This window comes from Chiloscyllium plagiosum, unplaced genomic scaffold (assembly GCF_037043375.1).
Source record: "Chiloscyllium plagiosum isolate Xiang-an unplaced genomic scaffold, Cpla_swu_hap1 HiC_scaffold_10, whole genome shotgun sequence".
NCBI lineage: Eukaryota > Metazoa > Chordata > Chondrichthyes > Orectolobiformes > Hemiscylliidae > Chiloscyllium > Chiloscyllium plagiosum.
Window position 1 is genome coordinate 91,269,218 of NW_028270148.1, and position 27,953 is coordinate 91,297,170.

The 27,953-nt window shown below is 41.4% G+C and overlaps 1 protein-coding gene across 10 annotated transcripts in view; it reads right to left on the reverse strand.

Annotated features, from left to right (window-relative positions):
- Nucleotides 1-27,953, reverse strand: part of LOC122552997 (mitogen-activated protein kinase kinase kinase kinase 3) — a 297,582-nt gene that overhangs the window by 101,345 nt on the left and 168,284 nt on the right. For 6 of the 10 annotated variants that reach the window (XM_087991549.1, XM_087991548.1, XM_043696359.2 and 3 more), the window contains 3 exons: nucleotides 19,739-19,817; nucleotides 8,425-8,483; nucleotides 7,739-7,801 (listed from right to left, as the gene is read on the reverse strand). In XM_087991549.1, coding sequence (XP_087847675.1) covers nucleotides 7,739-7,801; nucleotides 8,425-8,483; nucleotides 19,739-19,817 — 201 coding nt within the window. The remainder of the gene's footprint in view (nucleotides 1-7,738; nucleotides 7,802-8,424; nucleotides 8,484-19,738; nucleotides 19,818-27,953) is intronic. The other 4 variants (XM_043696372.2, XM_087991550.1, XM_043696365.2 and 1 more) reach the window with 1 other exon arrangement.

Consider the following 27,953-nt stretch of genomic DNA (forward strand, 5'->3'; position numbering starts at 1 on the left):
TCCAAGTTAATAAATATGATACATTCTAATAGTCATTTGGTAACATAATACATGAGTTTTGTTTAAAAAGAAGACATTTTTGTCAAAGCCTTGTGCCTTGTGCCCATCAGGACAATTCGCAAGCAATACCAAAGCAAAATAGAAAACAACATTGATACCGTATGGGAGGCAAGTGCTGATTGACTGGCAAATAGACATTGCTAAATAGAGGTACTGCCAGAGAATGCAGTAATGGAATGACGAAGACAAACATTTATGTAATGCACCTTAATGCAGGCCTGGCTGACAGTTGTAACATGGTTCAGTGTAATTTTTCAAAATCTACATCATTTAGGAATTTCTATCCAGTTGCAAAATTGCATCTAATATTGTACGCTGTTGAGAGATTTGTAGATATAGACTTACAGAACCTTGCTTATTGTGAAGAAGGGGATAAGCCGTTGATATGACTCACCAGTCTTCAGTATGACCTAGCATCACACCAATTTTTTTTTTATTTCAAAAATATACTTTATTCATAAAATAATTTGATGGTCTGTACAGTTGGTCATGCCATACATATGTAAACATTTATATACAGAGATCAGAATTTATCATTTTTATATACAGGTCTGTACGTTTATCAATCATATGTCCATATATTTAGCTGAGGTGTCAGCAGAGCCCAAAAGATTGCGTGGGCCCCCTGTTCTTCTTAGGCAGGCAGATGTTACACGGTGGTCTTTCCCCACCGCGCCTTGGCGGCAGCTGCCCCAAGCTTCAGCGCGTCCCTCAACACGTAGTCCTGGACCTTGGAATGTGCCAGTCTGCAACACTCAGTCGGGGTCAACTCCTTCAGCTGGAAGATCAACAGGTTTGGGACCGCCCAGAGAGCGTCCTTCACCAAGGTGATGATCCTCCAGGCACAGTTGATGTTCGTCTCGGTGGGCGTCCCAGGGAACAGACCGTAGAGCACGGAATCCCGCGTCACGGTGCTGCTCGGGACGAACCTCAACAAACACCACTGCATTCCTCTCCAGACTTCTTCTGCGTAGGCACATTCCAGAAGAAAGTGCGTGACAGTTTCGTCCCCCCCGCAGCCGCTTCGAGGGCAGCGTGCGGTGCGGCTGAGAGTCCGGGCGTGCATAAAGGATCTCACAGGCAGAGCCCTTCTCACCACCAGCCAAGCCATGCCTTGGTGCTTGTTGGAAAGTTCTGGCGATGAGGCATTCTGCCAAATAGCTTTGACAGTCTGCTCAGGGAACTGCTCGATAGGATTCGCCCTCTCCTTTTCCCGAAGGGTTTCAAGGAGACTACATGCTGACCACTTCCTGATGGACTTGTGGTCAAAGGTATTTTTCTTCATAAACTTCTCCACAAAGGACAGGTGATATGGAACGGTCCAACTACTCGGAGCGTTCCGCGGCAGCGAGGCCAGGCCCATCCTTCGCAACACCGGGGACAGGTAGAACCTCAGTACTTAGTGACACTTGGTATTTGCGTACCGGGGATCCACGCACAGCTTGATGCAGCCACTCACAAAGGGGGTCCTCAGGGTGAGGGTGGCATTGGGTGTATTTTTTCCCCCGTTGCCCAGATCTTTGTACAGTAAGTCCCTTCGGACCCGGTCCATCTTTGACCTCCATATAAACTGGAAGATGGCCCGGGTGACTGCAGCGGCATAGGTTCTGGGAATAGGTCAGACCTGTGCCAGGTATAACAGCAATGACAGTGCCTCACACCTAATGACCAGGTTTTTTCCCCGCAATGGAGAGTGACCGTAGCTTCCATCTGCCCAGTTTCTGCCTCACTTTACTGATACGCTCCTCCCAAGACTTGACACACGACCTACCACCTTCAGGTAGTCAGTCCTGACGGTGAAGGGGATTGAGGATTGGTCGGCCCAGTTCCCGAAGAGCCTGGCCTCACATTTGCCTCGGTTTACCTTGGCCCCCGAGGCCCGTTTGAACTGGTGACATATGCACATGGGTCTGCGCACGGACAACGGATCCGAGCAGAAAACGGCGACGTCATCCATGTACAGGGAGGCCTTAACCTGCTGGCCCCCGCTGCCAGGAATAGTCATCCCTCTCAGGCTCGCATCCGTCCTGATGGACTCGGCAAATGGCTCTATGCAGCACACAAACAAGGCAGGAGAGAGAGGGCAGCACTGCCTGACTCCAGATCTGACTGGGAAGCTATCTGATTCCCACCCATTGATTGAGACTGCACTGACAATGTTGGTATAGAGCAGTCTGATCCAATTGCAGATTCCCTCCCCAAAGCCCATTTTGGAGAGAACATCTCTCATATACCTGTGTGATATCCTGTCAAAGGCTTTCTCCTGGTCCAGGCTGATCAGGCAGGTGTCCAACCCTCTGTCCTGCATGTAGGCGATAGTATCTCTGAGGAGTGAGAGACTCTCAGCGATCTTCCTGCCCGGCACAGCACAGGTTTGGTCAGGGTGAATCACCGACCCCAGAGCAGACCTGACCCGGTTGGCGATTACTTTTGACAAAATTTTGTAATCTGCATTCAACAGTGAGATTGGTCTCCAATTTCTGAGTGCCTTCCTCTCCCCCTTCCGCTTGTAGATGAGGGTGATGATGCCTTTCCTCATGGATTCACTCATGGCACCTGCCCGAAGCATACTGACAAACACCTCCAGCAGGTCCTGGCCAATCAAGTCCCACAGAGCAGAATAGAGCTCGACCGGTAAACCGTCGCTTCCGGGAGTTTTATTCTTTTCGAAGGACTCGAGGGCCTTGGTCAGCTCGTCCAGAGATAGCGACTGGTCCAGCCTCTCGCATGTTCTGTCGTCTAAGACCTCCGTGATAGAGGACAGGAACGACAGGGAGGCCGCGCTGTCGGTCGGCTTCACGTCATACAGACTGACACAGAAGGATTTACTGATCCTCATGATGTCAGCCTGAGATGATGTAATCGAACCATCTTCTTCCTTCAGGTTGCTGAGCACGGAGCTCTCTTTGTGCACCTTCTGGAAGAAGAAACGTGAGCACGTCTTGTGCTGCTCCATAGAGCGGACCCTGGACCAGAAGATTATCTTGGAGGCCTCCGAGGCAAAGAGCGAGGCTTGCTGGCCCTTCACCTCCTTGAGGTCCTCCGTGACATCGACCCCCCATCGTCTGCAGCAGGAGCAGGTTCTGCATACTTTCCTGGAGCTTGGACAGTTTTCCCCGCCTCTCTCTCGCCTCCTGAACACTTTTGAGGATGAAGAACCTCTTGATGTTCCCTTTTACTATTTCCCACCAGTCCGTTGGGGACTCAAAGAGGGGCTTCACGGTTCTCCGACCTGCGTAGTCCCTCTTGAGCTCCTCAATGTTTCCCGGGGTCAACAGCTTTGTGTTCAGCTTCCACGTTCCCTTACCAGACGGTTGCTCGTCCTGTAGGTGACAGTCGGCCAGCAGGAGGCAGTGGTCAGAGAAGAACACCGGCTTGGTGTCGGTGGATCTGACCGAGCGCATTCGGGACACAAACAGGTAATCTTTCCTTGAGTGGATAGACCCGTCTGCCCGTGACCAGGTGTATCTACACTGCGCTCCGTCTGCAGGGGTGCTGAAGATGTCGTGCAGCTTGGCATCTTTTACCATGTCCATCAGGGCTGTGGACGTGGTGTCCAGTTTACTGTCCCCCCGCCGGATCGTCCATCTGCATCAATGATAGAGTTGAAGTCTCCGGCCGGAATGACCGGCCTGGACGTAGCCAGCAACAGTGGAAGCTGCTGCAGGACGGCCAACCGTTCACTCTTACCCGCTGGGGCGTACACATTAATCAGTCTCAGGGGAGCATTCCTGACGAGGCGCCTGCCCACCACCTTCTTATCCTCAGAGATGGTGAAGTTGCCTCCTCTCAACAGAATACGCATGCCGGAGGCGCAGCTATCGTTGCCCCTGACCAAACTGATGGCCCATGGGCCCATAAGCTCGACCATCTCCTGTAGCTGCTGAGGTGCGGTATCCCACACTCCTGCAGAAACAGGACATCGGCTTTAACGTTGGCCAGGAAGGCCATCGTAGAAACACATCGCGTAGCCGATTTGATGCTATGCACATTGATGCTGGCAATTTTTATCCCCATTTCAACAGTTTACGAGGTTACCAGTGTCCATTTGCTGCTGGTCTTGCCCCTCTGGGGTAGCTGTGTGCATCCCCATGGTGACGGCAAACTGCTGGACCCTCCCAGCTGTCCTGCTCCACGCTGGGGCCATTTACCCACTCTGGTGTCTTCGGGCCGGGCCCAGGGTCCGCACAGTCCAGTTCTCCATCTGACAGCGGGGCTGTCACAGGACCGCTGCTCCCAGTTACCTGGAGCTGTAGGCCGGTGGATATCTCTTGGTTCTCACCGGGTGGGGGGAGGCCTTTACCCATCCCCTCAGAGGGATCGCCTTTTCCTGCTTGGGCGGTGCTGCCCTCCTTTTTCCCCACGGTGCTCTGTCTCTTCCTCTGGTGACAACCCTCCTTGCGCCCCTCCTCACCGTCGGAAGAGTTGCCTGTATCCTCGTCGTGTAGGTGTCGCTTCCCCCTTCGCTGAGTGGCTTTGGGGGCCTTGTGACAGTAATCAAATCCTCTGCCTCCTTTGTTCCCTCCTCTTCTATTTTCACCGTCTGTCTTGAAGGAGCTTGGATCGGCTGCTGCATCTCCCCGCTGTCTGCCATCTGCTCCGCTGCAGCCTGCCCTTCCTTCTGGGTACCTCCTGACACCGTTCCCGTGCTGTTTGGTGGTACCTTGCTGGTCTTAGGCGGTTCACGGCTCGTGCTGCCACCTCCGGCCATCTGTGCGTAGGTGGCGGCCCCTCGTCTTGGGCAGGCCTTGTACATGTGGCCCGCCTCTCCGCACAGATTACAGTTCTTGGCCTCACCAGTACTGAAATTCATATAACACATTTGTGAGACAGACAAGACATTTTTTCACTCAAAAGCAGTAACCTATTAGTAGCAAACACCATTCAGTAGTAATAGCATGAAATAGCTTGCTTCTTCTTTTATTCCAACACGCAATATGGGTGTCGCTACTGCCCATTCTTAATTTCCTGAGCAGGTGACAGTGAGCTGCATTCCTGAAACACTGTAGCCCTTGAGGTGCAGTGAAACTCATGGTGCTTTTATAAAGGAAATTCCAGAAGTTTAGCCCTATAACAATGAATGAACAGCATTCCAAGCAAGAATGGAGGGGATTTGGAGGGGAACTTGCAGTTGGCAGTCCTATGCATCTGCGGCCATTGTCCTTCCTTGTGATAAGGTCTGTGGATTTGGAAAATGCTGTCACAAAAGCCCTGGTGAGTTACTGCAGTACATGTTAGAGATATCATACACTGCTGTCACTGTGCACTATGGTGAAGGGACTGAATGATGACGATGTGGAGTGTGTGTTGCTGGAAACGCATAGCAGGTCAGGCAGCATCTGAGGAGCAGGAATATCGATGTTTCGGGCTGGCATCCTTTCATCAGGAATGATGAAGTGATGAATGATGAAGATGACCACAGGGTGTCAAACAAGCTACAATGTTGTGGATGATGTCAAACTTTAGTTGCTGGAGCCGCATACATCCATATAGTAAAGAGTATTCCATCACACTCCTGACTTGTGGTTTATACACAGTGAACATGCACTTGGGATACAGAAGGAGAGTTATGCGCTGCAAAATTCCTATCTTTTGACCTGCTCTTGTAGCTACAGTATTTGCGTGGACAGATCAGTTCAGTTTCTGTTCAATGATAACACCAACACGCAATATCATGATATCATTAAATGTCATGATGAAATGGTGAGATTCTTTCTTGTTGGAAATGCTAATTGTCTGGCACTTGTGTGGAATAAATGTTACTTGCCAATTGTCAGACCAAGCAATAATGTTGCCTAGTCTTGCTGCATATGGACACTGATGGGCTTGAACATTGATAACTGCGCAATGACATCCCCACTGATGTTCATTGATGAAACAGCTGAATATGGATGGATCGAGGACCGTACCCTGAGGAACTCCTGCAGTAATTTCCTTGAATGGAAATGTTCAGCCTCCAACAGCCTTGAAGGGCTTATGCCCGAAACGTCGATTCTCCTGTTCCTTGGATGCTGCCTGACCTGCTGCGCTTTTCCAGCAACACATTTTCAGCTCTGATCTCCAGCATCTGCAGTCCTCACTTTCTCCTCCAATAAAAGTTATTCTGCAGTGCACAGAACTGTTAAGAACCCCAACACATACAGAGCAGCGAAGATAGGTTTATATGAGCAGAGAACCCCACCTCAACTTATTTCCTAATTGGGACATCAAAGAAAGAGATGTCATTTGACTGCTCCATTTCAAAGATGAGTTTGAGCGCAGGAAGTGTGTTTAAGAAATGCAAAAAAAATTCTTGTGTTACAGATGTGGACTCAAATATACCAAATATATCATCTATATATCAAAGGTATGCTAAGTTAGGCATCATTGCATCGAAGACATGTTTCTAACAGAACCCAATAAAGGATAGTTGAGACACCTGGGCCTACCAAGTACCTATTACAACACTATCTACATAGACATATATGGTGTACATCAACCGTGCAATCTCATGAGCTCATAAGTTCAATAAATACTGATTCTCATAACGGTGGCAGACCTAGATATAGTGCTACATTAGTAAGTCGGCTAGAAATGGCAAATGAGCATCTGGTCTTTATTTTGCAATCAACACGCAGGTCCCTTATGTTTTCTTTTGGAAATGCAAAGGAATTGTTCACCATATACATGGAAATCCAGAATTTCAGAGCTAGTGAGACAATGAACAACCATACCATATAAAACATTCCTTTAATTGTTCACAACAAGCAAGACACTGAACATATGCAAACAGCCCACTCCAGCAAAATTCAAACAGGACAATATTTACTAAATAATGGACGTACAAGGAATTAGGCTCACAATCAATTTAAGATTCAGTCAAGTCTGCAATATGAATGACGTGTGAACTGTCAGCTACATATATTAAACACACAAGAGCCCTGTTCTTTGCGGACAGGAAGAACACGTATACTTGCTGCGCCCATTTTGTTTCAACAAAATAGGTGACATTCATTCTGTGGTTCATTTGTCAGGACCATACTTTTACCAGAGTCAACCTGTTTGATTTAAAATTTAAACAAATCTTGGCAGTTAATTAGCAGTCACCATTAACTGGTGGTTTCTCAATCACAAAACATGCACCAGAGTCCACTTGTCAACCAATCAATACTCTCCTTTCATGCATTATCAATGTTGTTTGCCCATTAATTTGGCATGTCTTCTGAATTGTCCTGATGATAGCAAGGCAAAAAGTTTGACAAAATGTATTTTTTCAGCAATAATACAATCTTGTAAAAACAAAAAAAAATGGAAATCACAAGCCAGTTAAAGATGCTTTCAACAAATATTATTTGTTCACTGCTTGCAAAACTGCTGTATACAAGTGGATTGATCACTGCTCTAAAGGAAAGTAGCAGAGCAAGACTCCAAAGTAGAGATCATCAATTATGGTATTAAATTTACACAATAAATAAGCATGATAATGCAAGAATTTGGACGTTTCCAAATGCAAATTCTAATTATCTAGTTTATAAAGATTTGAGCAATTGTGCAATAAAGCCCAAGAGTTGCACAATAGTAAATCAATAGGTTTTCAATTGCTTGCTTATCCTATGAAAGAATCACAAGGTTTAAGAGATAATGATTGACAGAAAAGAAAGACACCTGAAAATGACAGACTGAAATGTAAAAAAAATACCAGATTAGGTCTTGCTGTGTAGTATATCTCTTCTGAAATGTCCAAAAAATCATCACAGTAGGGCTGTTCAGCAGATAAAGACCAGAAAACCCGTTACTTATAACAAACCCAAGAACAAAGTAAGGGCAAGCATTTTCTATTTGGTTTGTCTTGAACATAATTATTCTACCACAAATGACATTGAGAACTAAATATTTGCATTATTTACATCTGAGGGAAAAGAAGCCAGATATTTCTTATTCAAGACTCATTTAGTTTTAATTTTGTAGAAATTACAACAAATACATGACTATCATATTAGAATATAGAAATTTATTTTCACATTGCAAGTAAACATGAAGAAATGCCCAAGTAGGATTAGGCAGTAAGCACTTCTTTTACTTGGACTGTGTCTTAAAAATAAACCTAGACAACAAAATTTAGCATAACTTTGTATTGCTTGACACATATGGGGAGCACACAGCTTAAGGGGTATTCTTAAATCATTATTGTAAGCTTGCAACTGAAAGCAACCTTCAACAGGTTTCAGAAAAACTCAAATTATTCCCATCAGTCAAGAGCTCTTGTATTTCAACTTTTTAAGATCACTTGTAAATCTAGTAACTTGCCATTTTCCAGTTTTTTTTTTAAAAGCAGACTTTTTTTTGTAAAAAAAAATCTAAATAAGGCAGGAATATCTTACTTACAAGTTCATGATGAGGCTCTGTTTCTTTCCGCATCGGTGGATCAAATTTTATTTGTCCAACTGCAGACAAATACAAGTTAAGACCATTACTCAAAAAGAAAAGTTCATAGTACACATCATTTAAAAAGGGCTACACCTCATTTACCAAATTATCTGATTTGAACTTTGCATATTATTTGTAACAGGCAGCTATTTTAGATAACCTCACAATTTCACAAGTTATCTGCAAACTATTTCCTTTCAGTAGGTTGTTTAATTTATAGCCTTTATATGTTCCCACATTTATGAATCAAATGTCTTCTCTTCTCAGAGTTAAATCATCTACTGGCTGACACTCAAATGTAGTATTGAGGGAGTACTGCACTGCCAGAGATTCTGCACTTTGGATGTGATGTTAAACCAAAAACCAACAACCAGAATGTAATAGAACCAAGGCAGTATTTCAGAGCGCAAGGGTTCTTGTGGTACAGTGGCAGTGTCCCTACTCTGAACAAGGATACCTGGGTTCAAGTTCCATCTGTTCCGGAAGCATGTAATTGATTAGAAAATATCTATTCCAGAGAGGTATGAGTATCTGTGAGATCCAGAGAGATCTGGCACAGTGGTAATCCCCTACCCTTGGACTGGGAGGCCCAGGTTCACATCCCACCTGCTCCAGAGGTGTACAATAACATCGATGAACAGGTTGATTAGAAAAATAGGTATTCCAGAGAGCAAGGACTCAACCTCTGAACTAAGAGGTCTGGGTTCAAGTCCCATCAGTCCCAGAGGTGTATAACATCATTGCTGGACACATTGATTTAAAAAAATGTAAAAGAGGAGGGTTCTTGTGGCACAGTGACATTGTTCCTAACCCTGAGCCAGGAGGCCTGGCTTCAGTCCAACTGCTCTAGAGGTATGTAATAACATCTCTGAGCAGGTTGATTAAAAATATTCCAAACCCCAGGGCATCAATGTGGACTCCCACCCCCTCCCCGACTTATCACCTTCATCCCCTCCCCCGCTCACCTATTGTACTCTATGCTACTTTCTCCCCATGCCCACCCTCCTCTCACATATCTCTCCACCCTTCAGGCTCTCTGCCTCTATTCCTGATGAAGGGCTTTTGTCCGAAACGTCGATTTTACTGCTCCTCGGATGCTGCCTGAACTGCTGTGCTTTTCCAGCACCACTCTAATCTAGACTCTGGTTTCCAGCATCTGCAGTCATTATTGTTACCTATTCCAAAAAGCAGGCAAATTATTCCAGGTTTCTTTGCCATACTTATCCCTCACTGTATACCATATAAAGATGATTATTACAAGCTTGCTAGTCACATACTGGTTGCCATATTTCCAAAATTACAACAGTGACAATGTAGCAACAGTACTTTAGTGGCTGTAAAGCAGTTTGAGATATCCAGTTGTTGCAAAAAGCACTGTATAAATGCAAATATTTTAGTGCTCGGAACGTCTTTACACTCAATTCAGCCCAAGTAGTACCTATAACACTTGAATGACACACTGACCAAGCTCTCCATAGTAACTAATGCAATGAATAGCTATTTTGTTCAGCAGTCTTCTCAACCCTCAAATGTATTCAAAGTTAATGAAAACTCGAACTAAGTTTTAGTTGTTCCACGGAAATAACAGAAACCAAATTGAAACACAAAGCTTTCAAAAAAACCGAAGAATGGCATCAGGTATATAAAGTCAAGAAATGGAACTGAGGGGGTGCAGCCGGAAGATTAAATATGTGGCAGTTGAGCTAAATTCAGAGAACCATATCTCTGGCAAATAATTTAACATTCTTGCACATGCTTCACTTTTCACACAGAAGTGAACACCACGAAAGAACAAGGTGGAATACTTTGACCATTATGTCGAATACAACTGGAAATTGTTGAATTAAGGCAAAAAGAATGCTAGTTGCTCCATATCAATACCTTATTTTCAACTGTGAACTATCCCAGGATCCTACAACAGAAAAGAAATGGAATCTAATTTGTCTTTTTGGATCCTGCTAACAATGGAACAAGGGATTTAATCTACATCCTAGTTCATTAACCACCTAGTATTGAACTTATCTATAATTTTGTTATCAAAAACAAATTGACTGGATGCAAGACTCTCTTTTTCTTAGACCTAAAACAGATCAACTGACAAGGTGTGGATGAACAAAACAATATTTGAAACACCTCATGTTAAACTCCCAGATTTAGTCTTCTGACCATGTTAGTTAAAACCAAATAAGATGAATTGACTTTGAATCCAGATCAAGTGCATTTGAGATTCAGAAAGAAATCTTGAGAATCAAATTTCTTCTTCGAATTAATAACAGCTGTTGGCCACTTTGCTTAAATCTCACATACAATTCTAGGCATCCTAGACTTATTCTACTCTTCACCCAGCCATATCCATGCTTATTCTATTGATTTACTGCACAATCAATTTTCTTTCCATTTTTTTAGTGTAACAGCTGAAAAGGTATATCAACCCTTCCAGTAGAGCCCTGCCATCAATTCTCAAGAAACATTTTTTATGCAGCTTGCAGTTCCAAGCAGGACCTTATAACTTAAATGGTAAGGTCCTGGGGAGTTTGCTGAATAAAAAGACTTAGACTGCAGATTCATAGTTCCTTGAAAGTGGAGTTGCAGGTAGACAGGGTGGTGAAGATAGCGCTTAGTATGCTTGCCTGTCTTGATCAGTGCATTGAGTATAGGAGTTGGGAGGTCATGTTGCAGCCGTACAGGACATAGGTTCAGCCACTTTTGGAATACTGCGTGCAATTCTGGTCTCCCTCCGATTGGAAGAATGTTGTGAAACTTGAAAGGGTTCAGAAAAGATTGAATTGGGTGTTGCCAGGATTGAAGGGTTTGAGCTATAGGGAGAGGCAGAATAGGCTGGGACTGTTTTCCCTGGAGCACGGAGGTTGACCTGATCAATGTTTATAAAATCATAGGGGGCATGATAGGGTAAGTAGACAAAGTCTTTCCACAGGGCGGAGGAGTCCAAAATGAGACAGCATAGGTTTAAGGAGAGAGGGGAAAAACATGAAAGGGACCCAACGAGCAACCTGTTCACACAGAGTGGTGTATGTATGGAATGACCTGCCAGAGAAAGTGGTGGAGGTTGGTACAATTACAACATTTAAAAGGAGGGGTATATGAGTAGGAAAGGTTTCAAGGGCTATGGGCCAAATGCTGGCAAACAGAACTAGATTTATTTAGGATATCTGGTCAGCATGTACGAACTGGACCGAAGGGTCTATTTCCATGTTGTATATCTCTATGGCTCTAAGTAACAGCAACTATTTTTTGCAACTGCCTGCTCTATCTCTGATGGTTCTTTCATAGATTCATCAGCCACCAACCTTTTTAGAAAACACTATTTACTTCAAGAGTATATGCTGTCTTCATAATATTGGTTTCTTCTTTTCAGCTAAATAATTCTGCACATCACAACAACTCAAGTTCTCTAAGGCACAAGAAAATCTAAGATTTGAATACTGTTCCTTATCCCTAAGATGGCAGGGAGAGTCTCCAAGATGGGGTGGAGTCAGAGCTTGGCCGCTCCAACCACTTTTCTTTAGGTTTTTTATCCCCAGTAGTTTTTTTCCCTTCTCTACCTCCCTTCTCCAGAGGGCTCGTGGAGGCAGCAACAGCAGTGTTTGAGGCCCAAGAACAGGGACTTTGCCATTCAGCTACAAAACGATGGCGTGCCCAGACAGAACTCTGGTAATCGGCACATTGTTGAACCGGTTGGGAGTCTGGAGCAGCATCAGACTCTAATGGCTTGTGGCAAGATAGCTGGTGAGCCCAGATGGCAGCACAAAGGTACAGGGATCTAGAGATTGAGCCCAGTGTGGGCGAGAGATCAAGCCCTCGTGGGGAAGGCCCACTCTGGAGGGACATAGGCCATGGCTAAAGAAGGACTGCAACTTGGAACTTTTAACTTTATTTCTTCTTTACTACTTTGTACTGAAAAGAATTGTAATGTTGAATTTTAACTATTTTACTTATTTTTCTAATGTTTACCTAAGATTTTGTAGCTAGACGCTTTGTACTTAAGATGGCACCATGAATGGTGACACTATAAACTTTATCTCTATATTTGAGTACACATGATAATAAAATTTAATTCTAAAATCAGACATTGTTTTCACATATTCCTGGACAAAGGCGATCTTTCCTTCATCCCCAAAGAGGATATCACAACACACTTAAAACTGCTTCCTATAAGAACACCCCAGTTCTCGGTCTCTGTTGCACTTGCTCAGAAGATACAACATTCCATAATTGTTCACGTGAGGTGTAGTTATTTTTCTCATGAGAATTTCCATGCTAACGAGTTGATGGGCCCTCACCTGTGCCTACCCTACTTCCCAAATTTCTGAGCTCATTTTTTCCCTTGACAGGCTTCTTCTTGTCCTCAACCTCCAACTCATCAGCCCTCTCAATTCAACCGATCATCCTCAAACATTTCTGACACGTCCCACACAACATTATCATATAGAGTCGACAGCACAGAAAACAAATACCTAACTACTCTAATTAAATTTTCTAGCATTTGGCCCATAGCCTTGTATGCCCAGGCATCACAAGTGTACAAACACTTCTTAAAGGTTATGAGGGTTTCTGGCTCTCCCACCCTTACAAGCAGTTAATTTCCGGATTCCCACAATCCCCTGGGTGACTCTTTTTTTTCCTCACTATCCCTCTAAATCTTCTGCCCTTTACCTTGTATCTACACCACAGTCATTCATTCCTTCACCAAGGAGAAACATTTCTTCCTGTCTTATCCTGTGTCCCTCAACTTTACATATCTCAATCTTGTCTGCTTCAAGGAAAACATAACTGGTCTATCCAATCTCTCTTCATAACTAAAATTGTCCAGCCCACACAACAGCCCATCTATATCCTTCTGCAATTCAAGGCTATCCTCCTCAGTGTTTACCACCCCTCCAAGTTTCATGTAATCTATGATCCACAAAGTGTCATGGAATAAATGTTGAAATTATGCCCTGTATACCAAAATCTATGTCATTATAATTACATCTGTAACTTTACTAAGTTCGGATGAAATGTCATCAACCTGAAACATTAACGTTCTTTTTCTCCCCTCAGATGTATTTCTCGCATTTGAAATATTTTGGTTTTGTTGCAATTAAGCTTCTTCTCAGTCTTCAAAATCTTGGGGGTGGCAGTGGAATCTTTCAAAAAGCCTCTTAACTATTAGGACAATGCTTCTGATGAATTTGTAGAACTTGCAAAATTTTAATTAAAAAATTGTTATAGTAATGAGTTAAATCTAAATTTGGGAGCTCAATCGTTCAGGTAAACAAAATGACAGTTTTTTTCAAAGTATAGAGGACCAACCATGATGCTGCACACAATAAGTGGTACGGAGTTTACTGCAAGGAGATGCTGCAACCAGCCAGCATGATAATAGCATGTATGTATTTGATGGCCAGCAGCCACTAGTGTACATGGTGTCAGTAGCATTTTAGCTTGCTTGTCACTTTTGGGCTGTTTCTCTCTTGCGTGTTTGGGACTCCCAAGATTATTTGGAATACTTATCTTCCAAGGAATTGATGAAAAGTATGATTATTGACAAATAATTGTCAATTGCATTTGACATATGGGGCAATGAGATGTAAGATGGATGAGCAAATTTTACACACCAGGCAATCATTGAAGACAACCACAGCATTCTTGTGGCAGACTGCTGATGGGAAATATTGCTTATTTCTTTAATGATCTCTAGTCAAGACTTCCTTTCCTGCTGCAGTTCTGGATTATGGTGACAAAAGGAATTTGGTACTTACTGCAAGACCACAATTTTTTTTGCAATTGAGAGGAAAGCATATTACACAGAAATATAATAAATGTCCGTGCTAAAATGTGCTAAAAATTATGAAACAGAATAGGTTTCTAGAAGACAGAAGACACAGGCATATATCAGTAGTTTGTTTACGAGAAGGCAAATGATTTGCTGTCTATGTTGTGCAAGGTGTGACACATTATTGTGTTGCTCAAATAAAGTTATCAACATCTGTTAAGTGATCACCAGTTAAGTTCACACAAATATTAAACAATATCCATGATTTTTTTTGTGGGAAGTGAACAGAAATTGCATGCAGCCAGTACTTTGTTTTTCAAGAGAAGTCTGCTAAGTATCCAGAGAGAGGGCATCTGTACATTTAAATTCTTCTTCTTTGAAGTAAGACACAGAATTTTGTTTTTGTCAGTTTGTGGTATTTGATGCTATGGTATTCAAGGGAAACTAAAGTAGATCAATGGCCTGAAGTGTGGCTCAGACTGGTTAGGAGGATGTTGGGCTTGTAAAAGCAGGGGAGGCGATATGGTATGGTACACAAGCTTCTAACATGTATATGAAACACATGGTTACTGGCTGGAGTTTAATTCACGTGCAGCAGTGTTTTGATGAGGCACTAATACCAGTGATCTTAAAAAGGATTTATGAATATTATTGTTACTTGCCTTTCTCAAATTTGGAACCCTTTTCATTCAAGTAATATTCACTTAGCAAGTAGCACATCTATACTAATCATAGTATGGATAGTGTACCGGTGATTAATAAAGACTGACAAAACATCAATGTCAAATTTGGTATTGATTTTTTACAATCAGAGACAACCTTAAATTACGTGACAGGTACATTGTCACTGCATTACTCTCATTTCAAATAACCATACTGATAATTCTTAGTTGAAACAGAACCACAGAGAAGCACAAAGTGTAGTGACAAGTTCCCACTAAACAGCGCAGCAATGTGTAAGACGCCATATTGGTTTTGGAGAAAGTGAGGACTGCAGACGCTGGAGATTAGAGTGAAGAGTGTGTGGGGGGGGGGGGGGGGGGGGGGGTGGAGTGAGTGAGAGAGAGACTCACTGAGATCCTTGTAGATAGAGGAGGAGAACTTTTTCAAGGTAGACATCATTGGAAGAGGCTTCGCAGTAGGGTTGAAATCAACTAGGAAAAAGTGGGGACTGCAGATGATGGAGTGTCAGAGTGGATAAAGAGTGGAAAAAGTTGACATTTCAGATCAGAACCTTTCATCAGGAGATTTCAATCAATTCCCCTTCTCTGATGCTGCTTGGCCTACTGTGCTTTTTCCACCTCACTTTATCCTCCAAACTTACATGGTAATACAAAAACAAAATTAAGGCATGTCACACTGAAAAAAACTGATGCGAACAAAATTTTACAAGGAATATGGTCAGTGACTACAAACAATAAAGACACGGATAATACATACTAATTTTACATCCAAAGCCTCAACTGATAATAGTAAACATAGCTTGCTTCTATTGGACAGAGTCAAAGGTTTACAGCATGGAAACAGGCATTTCAGCTTGTCCATGATGCCCAACTTTCACAATTAATCCAGTCCCATTTACCTGCTTTTGGTACATGTCCCTCCATACCTATCCCATCCATGTGCTTATCCAAATGTTTCTTAAATGACAAAATTGTACTCGCCTTCACTCCTAGTTCTGGCACCCCATTTCAGACACTCGCCACCATCTGTGAAAAAAATTGCCCCTGGATCCTTTTGTATCTCTCCTATCTCACCTTAAACCAATGCCTCTGGTTTTAGACTCCCCTATCATGAGGGGAAGCTGTGGCTATCTACCTTATATATACCTCTCGTGATTTTATAGACATCTGTAAAGGCACCCTCTCAGTCTGCTACAACCCAAGGGAAAAAAGGCCCAGCATCTCGTCTCTCCATATAACTCAAACCTTCCAGGTAGCATCAGAGTAAATATTTTCTGCACTCTTTCTAGTTTAATAATATCCTGTCTATAGTAGCATGACCAGAACTGCACAATGTACTCCAAATGTAGCCTTACCGACTTCTTGCGCAGTTGCAACATGACGTCCCAACTCCTAAACTCAATGCTCTGATCAAAGAAAGCAAGCATGCTGAAAGCCTTCTTCGCCACCCTGACTACGTGGACTCCATTTTAAAAGAGGTATGAATTTCTACCCCTGGATCTCTTTGTTCCATAATATTCTCCAGGGCCCTACCATTGACTCTGTAAGCATGGCCTTAGCTTGAACTATCAAAATGCAACACCTTGCATTCATCTAAATTAAATTCATTCTGCTCTGGGCGGCATGGTGGCTCAGTGGTTAGCATTGCTGCCTCACAGCGCCAGGGACGGGTTCAATTGCCACCTCGGGCAACTGTCTGTGTGGCGTTTGCACATTCTCCCCGGGTCTGCGTGGGTTTCCCCCCGGTGCTCTGGTTTCCTCCCAGGTTAGGTGAATAGGCCATGCTAAATTGCCCATAGTGTTAGGTGCATTCGTCAGGGGTGAATGTAGGGGAATGGGTCTGGGTGGGTTGCTCTTTGGAGGGTCAGTGCGGACCTGTTGGGCTGAAGGGCCTGTTTCCATACTGTAGGGAATCTAATCTAATCTATTCCTAAATCCACTGGTCCAGTTGATCAAGATCGCAGATGTATTCCCAGATAATCTATCGCTGAACACTATATCATCAATCTTGGTGTCATCCACAAAATTACTAACCATATCTCTTAAATCATCATTCAAATCATTTATATACATGACAAATAACAGTGGACCAATCCCAGTGGCACACCGCTCGTCACAGGCCTCCAGTTTGAAAAACAACCCTCTACTACCACTGTGTCTTCCACCTTCAAGTCAGTTTTAAATGCAATTGGCCAGCTATCTTTGGATCCTGAGATTTAACCTTACTGAACACCCCACCTCATCAAGGCCTTGCTGAAATTCACGTATACAATGTCTACCACACTGCCCTCGTCTACTTTCTTGGCCACCCCTTCAAAAATCTCAAATTCATGAGACACTATCTTCCACACACAAAGCCAAGCTGACTTTGCCAAATGAGTCCTTGCATCTCCAAATGCCTGTCTCTCAAAATCCCCTCTAACAACTTACCCACCACAGATGTTAGGCTCATCAGTCCTTAATTTCCAGGGATTTTCTTGCAGGCTTTCATAAATAATGGCACATTAGCCATCCTTCAATCATCAGGCACTTCACCAGTGGCTGTTGGTGATACAATTATCTCTGCTAGGGGCCTTGTAATTCCTCCCGAGCCTCCCACAAAGTCCTGGGATACACTTAATCAGTTCCCAGGGATTTATCTTAGTGTATTCTCAAGGATCTATCTAAATGCATTCTAAATGCACCACACCTTCTGTAATGTGAGGTCTCTTCAAGACATTGCTATTTATGTCACCAAGTTCCCTAGGATCTGAGCCTTTTCAACTGTAAATACTGATGAGGTATATTTATTATAGGAATAGGGAAGAGGATAGTGTCAAACATAATGACTCAATAAATATAACAAATATGTAATAGATATGGTGAAGCACAACATTTTGCAGTTATTGATGAACAATTACATTAACTGAATATTACACAAGCAACTGAGCATAGACTCACTATGGGATTTGCCACTGGAATTTACTGTAAATTAGAAAGCCAAAATAGCATACTACCTTCTAAAGAGGATCTGGGACCTGTCAGGGCAGGGTAAGAAACTGTTAATCAAAGTCTTTAATCAAACAGAACTTTCAATCAGTAGTAGAATCTGAAACAGTATAAATTAAACATTGTCACATCAGGTACAGAAGATGTCAGAGGGAAAGAAAATAAAATAGATTGAGAGAGAAATAAAAGATAACAGTCGGAGACGGTGGTAGTGGAGGGTTGCTTTTTGGACCACAGGCCTGTCACCAGTGGTGTTCCACAGGGATCAGTTTTGGGCCCTCTTTTGTTTATCATTTATATAAATGATTTGGATGGGAATAAAAAAAGCATGGTTAGTAAGTTTGCAGATGACACCAAAATTGGTGGCATAGTAGACACTGAAGAAGGTTTTCAAAAATTTTACAAAACGATCTTGATCGTATGGGTCAATGGGCTGAAAAATGGCAAATGGGAGTACAATCCGGATAAATGCAAGGTATTGCATTTTGGTACACAAACAAAGGTAGGTCTTATACAGTTAATAGTATAGGAGAACAGAGGGATCTAGGGATGCAGGTACATAATTCTTTGAAGTTTGGGTGGTTAAAAAGGTATTTGGCATGCTTACCTCCATTGCTCAGTCCTTTGAGTATAGGAGTTGAGAAGTCATGTTGAGTTTGTGCAGGGCATTGGTGGGCCCTCTTCTGGAATACTATTCCCAGTTCTGGTCGCCCAGTTATAGGAAGTATATTACTAAGCTGGAGAGGATTCAGAAGAGATTTACCAGGATGTTGTTGGGTATGGAAGGTTTGAGTTAAAAACAAAGGCTGGATAGGCTAGGACTTTTTCGCTGGAGCTCGGGAGGTTGAGAGGTGACTTTACAGAAGTTTATAAAATAATGGGGGGGGGGATAGAAGAGTTAATGGTAGTTGGCTTTTACCTGTGATGGGGATTTTCAAGACTAGGGGGCACATTAAGGTGAGAGGAGAGAGATTTAAAAAAGACACGAAGGTCATTTTTTTTTAAACAAAGGATGGTTTGTGGAATGAACTTCCTGAGGAAGTAGTGAATTACAATGTTTAAAAGACATTTGGGTAAGTACATGAATCGGAAAAGTTTGGAGGGTTATGTGCCAGGAGCAGGCAGGTGGGACTAGTTTATGTTCTGGTTCGAATTATGGACTGATTGGGCTGAAAGGGTCTGCTTCCATGCTGTAAAACTTCATGACGAAGTAGGAATTTTATTTTTAAAATCTTTTTTAGAAGACTGCTATAATTAACATCTGAAGAAATCAGACTCAACACTGACAAAAAACCAAATTCTGCAACAATGGAGTTATTTTGCAGTGAAGAAAACTTTTAGTGTATTAAGTTACTTGGATGGACAAGTCCTAGCTTACGTGGAAGATTAGTAGGTATACATCAGTGCAAGTACAGAAAGTTGAAATTATTCCAGAGTTGAATACAGAAATAGCAGAATAGCATAGCTTCTGCAGGTGCAAGGCAACTCAAACAACAATTGGTTCGCTTGTACTTCCATATGTAACCACCAGAAATCTCAGTCCAATTTACACATCAACACTGGACAGTTATTTTTACAGCGAAATTACATCTAATATTATTCAGTCTTTTATGTAATCAGAAAGAACAAAAAGAAAACAACTAGAGACAGGCAATAAATGCTAGCCAGCCAGCAATGCCCATGAAAGAACAAACAAACAAAAAGGAAAAGGACAGTTACGAATTTTGAGATTAATAACAAATCTGAAACGCTTTCAAAAGGTGTAGAGTTATTTTATCATTTCCACTTATTGTTAGAATATTCCGAAGGCATATTTGGAACTTACAGTTAATCTCAGATCGTGTTCTTTCTTCTCTCACATTCCGGCTAGTAGACTGAATTCGATGAGGAACTGATATTGGCGGCTGAAGAAAAGAAAATGGTTAAAACTATTATGACATTGCTACAGATTGGTTCCATTTGGATAACTTACATTTTTCTGTTTATTACACAAAAGGTACAAAACAGACAATTTTTTGAGTCTGGTTAGTATATCTTTTTATTGAGATGTTTTCCTGCAAAACACATGCAATGTGTTATTGAAAAAAACAAGCATGCAAAGAATATCTCTTCCTAACTCTGGGTCATGCCATTTACAATATACATTTACTATGAAGCAAAATAGCTGCACATTTAAAGAATAATTGGCATACAGCTTATTTTACCATATTCCTTAATCTTTTGATTATAATATACACTACTTGAGACGCTCTCTCAAAAGGAAAAAGTGGGAAAAACTAGCACTTTTGCAGTTTGACACTAATCTCTACTGACACTTGATGCCTTTCATCAATTTTTATAAAGAAAAAGGTAGTCGATGGATGCCATGATTTAATTTAGTCATGTCATAAGAACAGGTTGAAACAACCTTGCAATACACAATAACTAAATTAACAGTTGAAACACTGATAAAAGCCAAAAAAAAACTAATATGAATTTATCATGTTGATGCAACTTCTAAACTCAAACTCACTTTCCATAAAGCAACACCATAAAGTTACAAATAATTTGCCAAAGGTATCCAAGAACTCTTTCACTTGCGAAAAAAGCAGAGATGAAAGATATGAATTTAAAAAAAAATCAAGACTCAGGTTCTCCCATAGTTCAAATGGTTAAGGCAGTGAGGACCAGTTAAGTTCACATTCAGTGTGTGCAGAGTTAATAAATGTTGGGCCACTGTGATGGCAAGATGCTGCAATTGGGTTCAGTATCCCATGGCTTGGAAGGGAGAAATCACCTTTGTCATGCGGTGACAAAAGTTGGAAGATATGCTGAGAAAGTATACAAGGTACTGAACGGCATGATTGGGTTTGGGTTCCCACCTTCCAGAGTCAAATAATGTTTTTGATCCTCATTTAAGTTGCTTACAGATAATCAATGGCGATTTGAGTGAGGTGTGACAACTAGCACACAGAACCACAGGTTAACAATGAATAATTGTCCTTGCAATAAGCAAGATGACAACTGAATTGACATGAAATAGAAGAAGAGAAACTCAGTCATCAAGATGAAAGGAAAGGTAACAATGACAAATTTTTGTGTCCTGACCCTTTCATCAGAGTCCACTGTCAAAAGGTAATAGTTATTTACAGGCAAGGACTCAAAACTGGAAATTAGCCTTTTATATATTTTAGAGCTCTAATCATATATAAAATTACAATTTGAACTGAATTAAAATAGCTCAGGGGCTACACTGTACACACCAATAGATTTCATTTAAATAATAATTAGTAATGCCGATACATTATTGTGATTATGTTTAGTGATGCTGGTCACACTCAGCAGTTATCGGAAATAACTAAGTCATCCATGTTAACTATGTTTTCAAAGGGGCAGCAATATCTCATGCAATAAAAATTCTGGAAAAGTGCTGAGTCATAGGATGCGTATCTCAAAATGCAAGTCAAAACATTGCAGTGTATATTTAAAATCATGTCACACTAAAAAAACACCAACTTTTATTGGCACTTCAAACTTAAACATTCTACATAACTTTCAAGGAGTTTAAAACTGAATTTGCCTATATACATTAATCCTGATAAATCCAGTTCTTCCATATTAGGAGAAGAAAGCTTAAAACTACAAACCTCACACTGATACAGAAAAATTAATTTTGGCATGTGCAGCAATCATACATCTTAAACCACGCCTTAAAAAAAAATCCCAGGTCTCCAAAAAAACAGCAACTATTTACTCAGCAATGTTACCAAACGTTCAGGTACAAAAAAAAGCCATCAGTTCTGAGCTACCAACAAGGTACACGTAAAAATAAAAGTTTGTTATTGTTTTTGAACTTCTTAATATATGTGCAAATCAACACATTGTAAACTGAATAACATTTACAAGGATCTAAATTATAAATTACTTCATTTCACAAATGTTTGAACTTTGCCCTCTTTGACATTCACCAATTACAAACTGAGACATGTAAAGCTCTCTTGATACCAGTTACCAAATTATGTTATGCATTCAATTCATTCCTAGCTGACCGCATCAGTGTTGAGGATAAAACTATCCCAGAAATGGCAAAGTTTACAATTTGCTCAAAGCTATTATAAAAATGTAACTGTTTTGATGGAACACTTGAGAACTCAGTTCTAAAATCTCTGTGACACAATTAAAAAAGAAACAAATTTAGAAAGTTTCGTTTTTACGAAGAGTCTTCAGCAGTATGCCACACACAGCCCAATTTTATCCCTTTTATTACGAGAAATTTCTCAGGAATTTTGGTCCAAATGCTTGAACTCGCTGCAATCTTGTACAATTTACTCTAACATTAATAAACAAGTGCCTCATTATCTTAATCATTAAAGGTTACAGGATTTGTTTTCACAAACTTAATGTCGACCACTACAGTCATGACGTAATTGTATCAAAATCCGAAGCTTGATCTGCACATCATCATCCCTGATTTAGATTTGCATCAAATCTAATTTCAATTCACATTCATAATCATTTCCCAACTGGGTATCAAAGTGTGTCCTTGAGTTGATAAACTACTTGAATGAAATATGAAGAGACTGAAATAGATAACACAGATCGGGTATCCCTTAACTGCATGTCCAAAAACCGAAAAACAATAAAAAAAACTGAAGGTCTTTTGAAATCTGACCTGAACGAACCTGTAGACACATTACAGGTTTGGAAAACACTGCGTTTGTCCCAAGCAGACCTCCTCAAAAAGGCCTTAACACTCTGTCCACAGGTCTGTTTGCTTTGGCCCTTTGGGATTAAAAAAAAAGCTTCTCTTTTAAGTCTGTTTGGGCTAAATGACACCATGCCCTCCACCGCAAATCCAGGCAAGAGCCCAAAAAAGCTGATTTAGGATATTTTTGCTCATTTCATTTTCTCTGCCATTCAATCTTGGCTGATATGTTTCTCAACCCTCTTCTCCTGCCTTCTCCCCCAGAACCCTTGATCCCATTACTAATGAAGAACCTATTTATCGCTGTTCAAAATGACTTGGTTTTCACAGTCTTCTGCAGCAATGAGTTCCACAGATTAACCATCCTCTGCCTGGAAACATTCCTCCCATCTCAGGTCTAAAAGGTCATCCATTAGACCAAGAGCATAAGAGCAGAAGTTAGGCCTTTTCAGTCCATTGAGTTTGCTCTGCCATTCAATCGTGACTGTTAAATTTCTCATCCCCATTCTTCCGCCCACTCCGTAACCCCTGATCTCCTTGACAATCAAGAACCTATTCTGTCTCAGTCTTAAAAACACTCAATGACCTGGATAGAACAGAGCCTTATAGAGCCTGAGAAGTACATCCCTGCTTTTATAATCAAGTCCTCTCAAAATAAATGCCATCATTGCATCTGCCTTCCTAACTACAGACTGAATCTGCAAGTTTAGCATGAGAATCCTGGACGAGAACCCCCAAGTATCTTTGTACTTAAGATTTCTGAATTTTCTCCCCGTTCAGAAAAAACTCCATGCCTCTATTCTATACTCCATCTGCCACTTCATTGCCCACTCTCCTAATCTGTCCATATCTTTCTGCAGCCTCCACACCTCCTCAATACCACCTGTCCCTCTATCTATCATTGTATTGCAAATTTAGCTAGAATGCCCTCAGTTCCTTCATCTAGATCGTTAATGTATAAACTGAAAAGTTGTGGTCCCATCCCTTCACTCTGAGGCCAGGACCTCGGGTCCTAATCTCTCCTTGTGGAAACATCTTCTCCACATCCATTCTATCCAGGTATATAAGTACAAGCTTCAAAAGAGACTGTCTCATCCTTCTAAACTGCATCAAGTACAGTTCCAGACTCCTCAACTTCTCCTCATATAACAAGCCCTTCATCACTGGAATGTAGGGTATAAACCTCCTCTCCACAATCTTCAATGGCAACACATCCTTCCTTTGATAAAAGGCTCAAAACTGCTAAATATTCCAAATGAGCTCTCACCAGAGCCTTCTGTAGCCTCAACAGTACATTTCTGCTCGTATTCTATCCCTCTTGAACTGAATGCTAACATTGCATTTCCCTTCCTAACTGCCAAATGAACCTGTATGTTAACCTTGAAAGAATCCTGATCCACAATTCCCCAAGTCCCTTCATAATTAAGATTTTCTAAGCCTGTCCCAATTCAGAAAACAGGATATACGTCTAGTCTTCCTACGAAAATGCATAACCTCATACTTTCCAACAATGTATTCCATCTGTCATTTCTTTGCCCAATTGCCTAGCCTGCCCAAGTCCTTCTGCAGTCTCCCTGCTTCTTCAACACTACCTGTCATTCCATCTATCTTTGTGACACCTGCAAACGTAGCTACAATGCCCTCAGTTCCTTCATCCAGATTTTGCATGAATAATGTGATTAGTTGTGGTCCCAACACTGACCCCGGCAGAACTCCACTAGTCAGTGGCTGCCATCCTGAAAAATACACCTTTATTTCCATTCGTCAGTCAGCCAATCCTCTATAGGTGCCAGTAACGTGTCCCTAACACCACAGACTCTTATCGTATTTAGCAGCCTCCTGTGTGGAACCTGGAAATCAAAACAGATCACATTCACTGGCTCTCCTTTGTCTAACTTGGTTGTTACCTCCTCCAAGAATTCTAAAAGATTGAAAGACATGACCTAGCTTCACAAAGCCGTGTTGACTTCACTACTTAACCATGCACTTCCAAGTATTCCACAATCTCATCCTTAATAATGACTCTAAAATCAATGATCCAAAAATACCTAATCAGACCCACCTAGAAACAGAACATCCCAAGGTTTACCAATAAAGAATTTGCAACCTGTAATCCCTTTAAGGAAAAGGCAGGCAATGGGAGGTGATGGTTGCACAGTGATAGTACCACTGGGCTAGTAATGCAGGCCCAGGCTAACGATCTGACGACAGCTGACAGAATTTAACTTTATTCTGGATCAGTGGTGCTGGAAGAGCACAGCAATTCAGGCAGCATCCGAGGACAGGCAAAATCGACGTTTCGGGCAAAAGCCCTTCATCAGGACCCTAGAATTTAACTTTAATTGATTAAAACTGATCTCTCTTGATGGATTACAGAGGTAACAGTGGCTGAAGGACCTGAACTGAAGGGAATTTATATTTGCCAGGAATTGGTGTTGGAGAGACTGTTAGGTCTGAAGGTTGATAAGTCTCCGGGGCCTGATCATCTACATCCCAGGGTACTGAAGGAGGTGACTCGAGAAATCACGGATGTGTTGGTGATTATTTTCCAGAGTTCGATAGATTCAGGATCAGTTCCTGCGGATTGGAGGGAGGCTAATGTTGTACCACTTTTTAAGAAAGGAACGAGAGAGAAAGCAGGAAATTATAGGCCACTTAGTCTGACCTCAGTGGTGGGAAAGATGCTGGAGTCAATTATAAAGGATGAAATTACGACACTTCTGGATAGCAGTAACAGGATAGGTCAGAGTCAGCATGGATTTATGAAGGGGAAATCATGCTTGACTAATCTTCTGGAATTTTTTGAGGATGTAATTCTGAAGATGGACAAGGGAGATCCAGTGGATGTAGTGTACCTGGACTTTCAGAAAGCCTTTGATAAAGTCCCACATAGGAGGTTAGTGAGCAAAATTAGGGTGCATGGTATTGGGGGCAAAGTACTGACTTGGATTGAAAATTGGTTGGCTGACAGGAAGCAAAGAGTAGTGATAAACGGCTCCCTTTCGGAATGGCAGGCGGTGACCAGTGGGGTACTGCAGGGATCAGGGCTGGGACCGCAGCTTTTTACAATATATATCAATGATATAGAAGATGGTATTAATAGTAACATTAGCAAATTTGCTGATGATACTAAGCTGGGTGGCAGGGTGAAATGTGAGGAGGATATTAGGAGATTACAGGGTGACCTGGACAGGTTAGGTGAGTGGACTGATGCATGGCAGATGCAGTTTAATGTGGATAAATGTATGGTTATCCACTTTGATGGCAAGAACAGGAAGGCAGATTACTACCTAAATGGAGTCAAGTTAGGTAAAGACTGGGCTTGTATACCCTTGAGTTTAGAAGACAGAGGGGATCTGATTGAGAGGTATAAGATTATGAAAGGATTGGACACTCTGGAGGCAGGAAACATGTTTCCGCTGATGGGGGAGTCCCAAACCAGAGGACACAGCTTAAAAATAAGGGGTAGGCCATTTAGGACAGAGATGAGGAGAAACTTCTTCACCCAGAGAGTGGTGGGCGTGTGGAATGCTCTGCCCCAGAAGGCAGTGGAGGCCCAGTTTCTGGATTAGTTTAAGAAAAAGTTGGATAGAGCTCTCGAGGTTAGTGGAATCAAGGGTTATGGAGATAAGGCAGGAACAGGATACTGATTGAGGATGATCAGCCCTGATCATAATGAATGGTGGTGCAGGCTCGAAGGGCAGAATGGCCTACTCCTGCACCTATTGTCTATCGATTAAAACCATATTAACATATTCCCATCATCACTGAAAGCATGCAAGTGCTGTTCCTGGAAATGTTATACTATTCAGCACAGTCCATCTTGATAAGCTTCCTGCTTCCCATAAATCCATCTATCTAGAATGAATATCTATAACTAGTCTCAAAAATGGAAACCATGAAACCATCAATGATTGTTCTAACAATTCATCTGGCTCACAAATGCATTTTAGGGAGAAATCTGTCACCCTTACCTGGTCTTGCCGACATGCAGATCCTAACCCCCAATGTGATTGACTCTCAACTGTCCCCTGAAACGGGCTAGCAAGCCCATTAGTTCAAGGATGGGCAACAAATGTTTGTCTTGCCAGCAACACCCACATTTAAAGAAATAATTTTTTAAAATTGGAGTATCAAGTATTAAACATGAGTCAAAATAGCCACAGTTTCAGATTTTACAACTTTACATAATTTTTAAAGACTTATAAAGAGGAAAGTGCCAAAAGATGAATTAGAAAGATACCATATCACTTAGTTTTAATTAATGCATGCAAATGAATAAATAACGCAATTACGATGACTGAAACAAAGTGATACTGTTGATACCAATATTAAATTATATTTGTTGCCTTTTGGAGTATTTTTTGAGTATATACAGTATGACACTACAGCAATACTAAAATTGAAGTTTTTCAACTGATGATTAGTAGCTTCTAATCTTGAGGTCACAATTCACTGACCACTGCTTGCAGAGATATTCCAATTTCATTAAGTCAGAATTGCAACATTAGCTGCAGTACTGTAATAACTAACAGAGTTATATATTTTAGGAAAGGGAAGAGGTAGGTCCAAAGAAAACCAATACTTTGCACCATATCAAATGCACCAAATTCCAGCTGATTGTGACCATGAAAAATTGTCATCCTACTAAATCCCACAGAATTTACATGGAATTAGTTGAGATGGATGAACAAAATATTGTGTGGTGATTTCAAAACTGCTAATAAATAGTTAGTATTTCGAAAATAGCATTAACTTTTTTTATTTTATCCAGAAGTTTACACAGTGGGTCTCAATTAAAATCAATTTTTATGAAAATCAAATACCACAAGTGTCAATAGCTCTCATGTGGCAACTTAGTTATTGCAAATTTAAATGATTATTGTGAAATCAACTACATTATGTACAATTTTTTCCCTTTCTGTCAATAGCAGTAAGCAGATTCCCAAATATTCATTGCTTCAAATTTGAGTTACAAAAATGGCTATTATTTTAGCTCAGAACATTTGCAGCCTTCCTAAAGAAGAATATTAATGATGATTTAAGGAAACTTTAAATCTGCAATCCTCCTGATACTTTGCTCCACACCTTTAATTAGTTTTATAAAAAGTAATTCAAAGTCACATATTTCTGAGTAAGTAATAGCATATTAGAATTAAAACATTTGCTCCCCACCCTGAAAATAAGTATTTGTCTTGAGATGGACCTACAGATCTTTTTAGTCTACAAAGTCAAATCTGGAAAAGCATCTACCTAATTAATAATGCAGATCATTGCATAAACATATTAGTACATTAAACCCATTACACATACATTCAAATCTCAGTATAGTAATAAAAGCTTAGCAGTTTTTGAA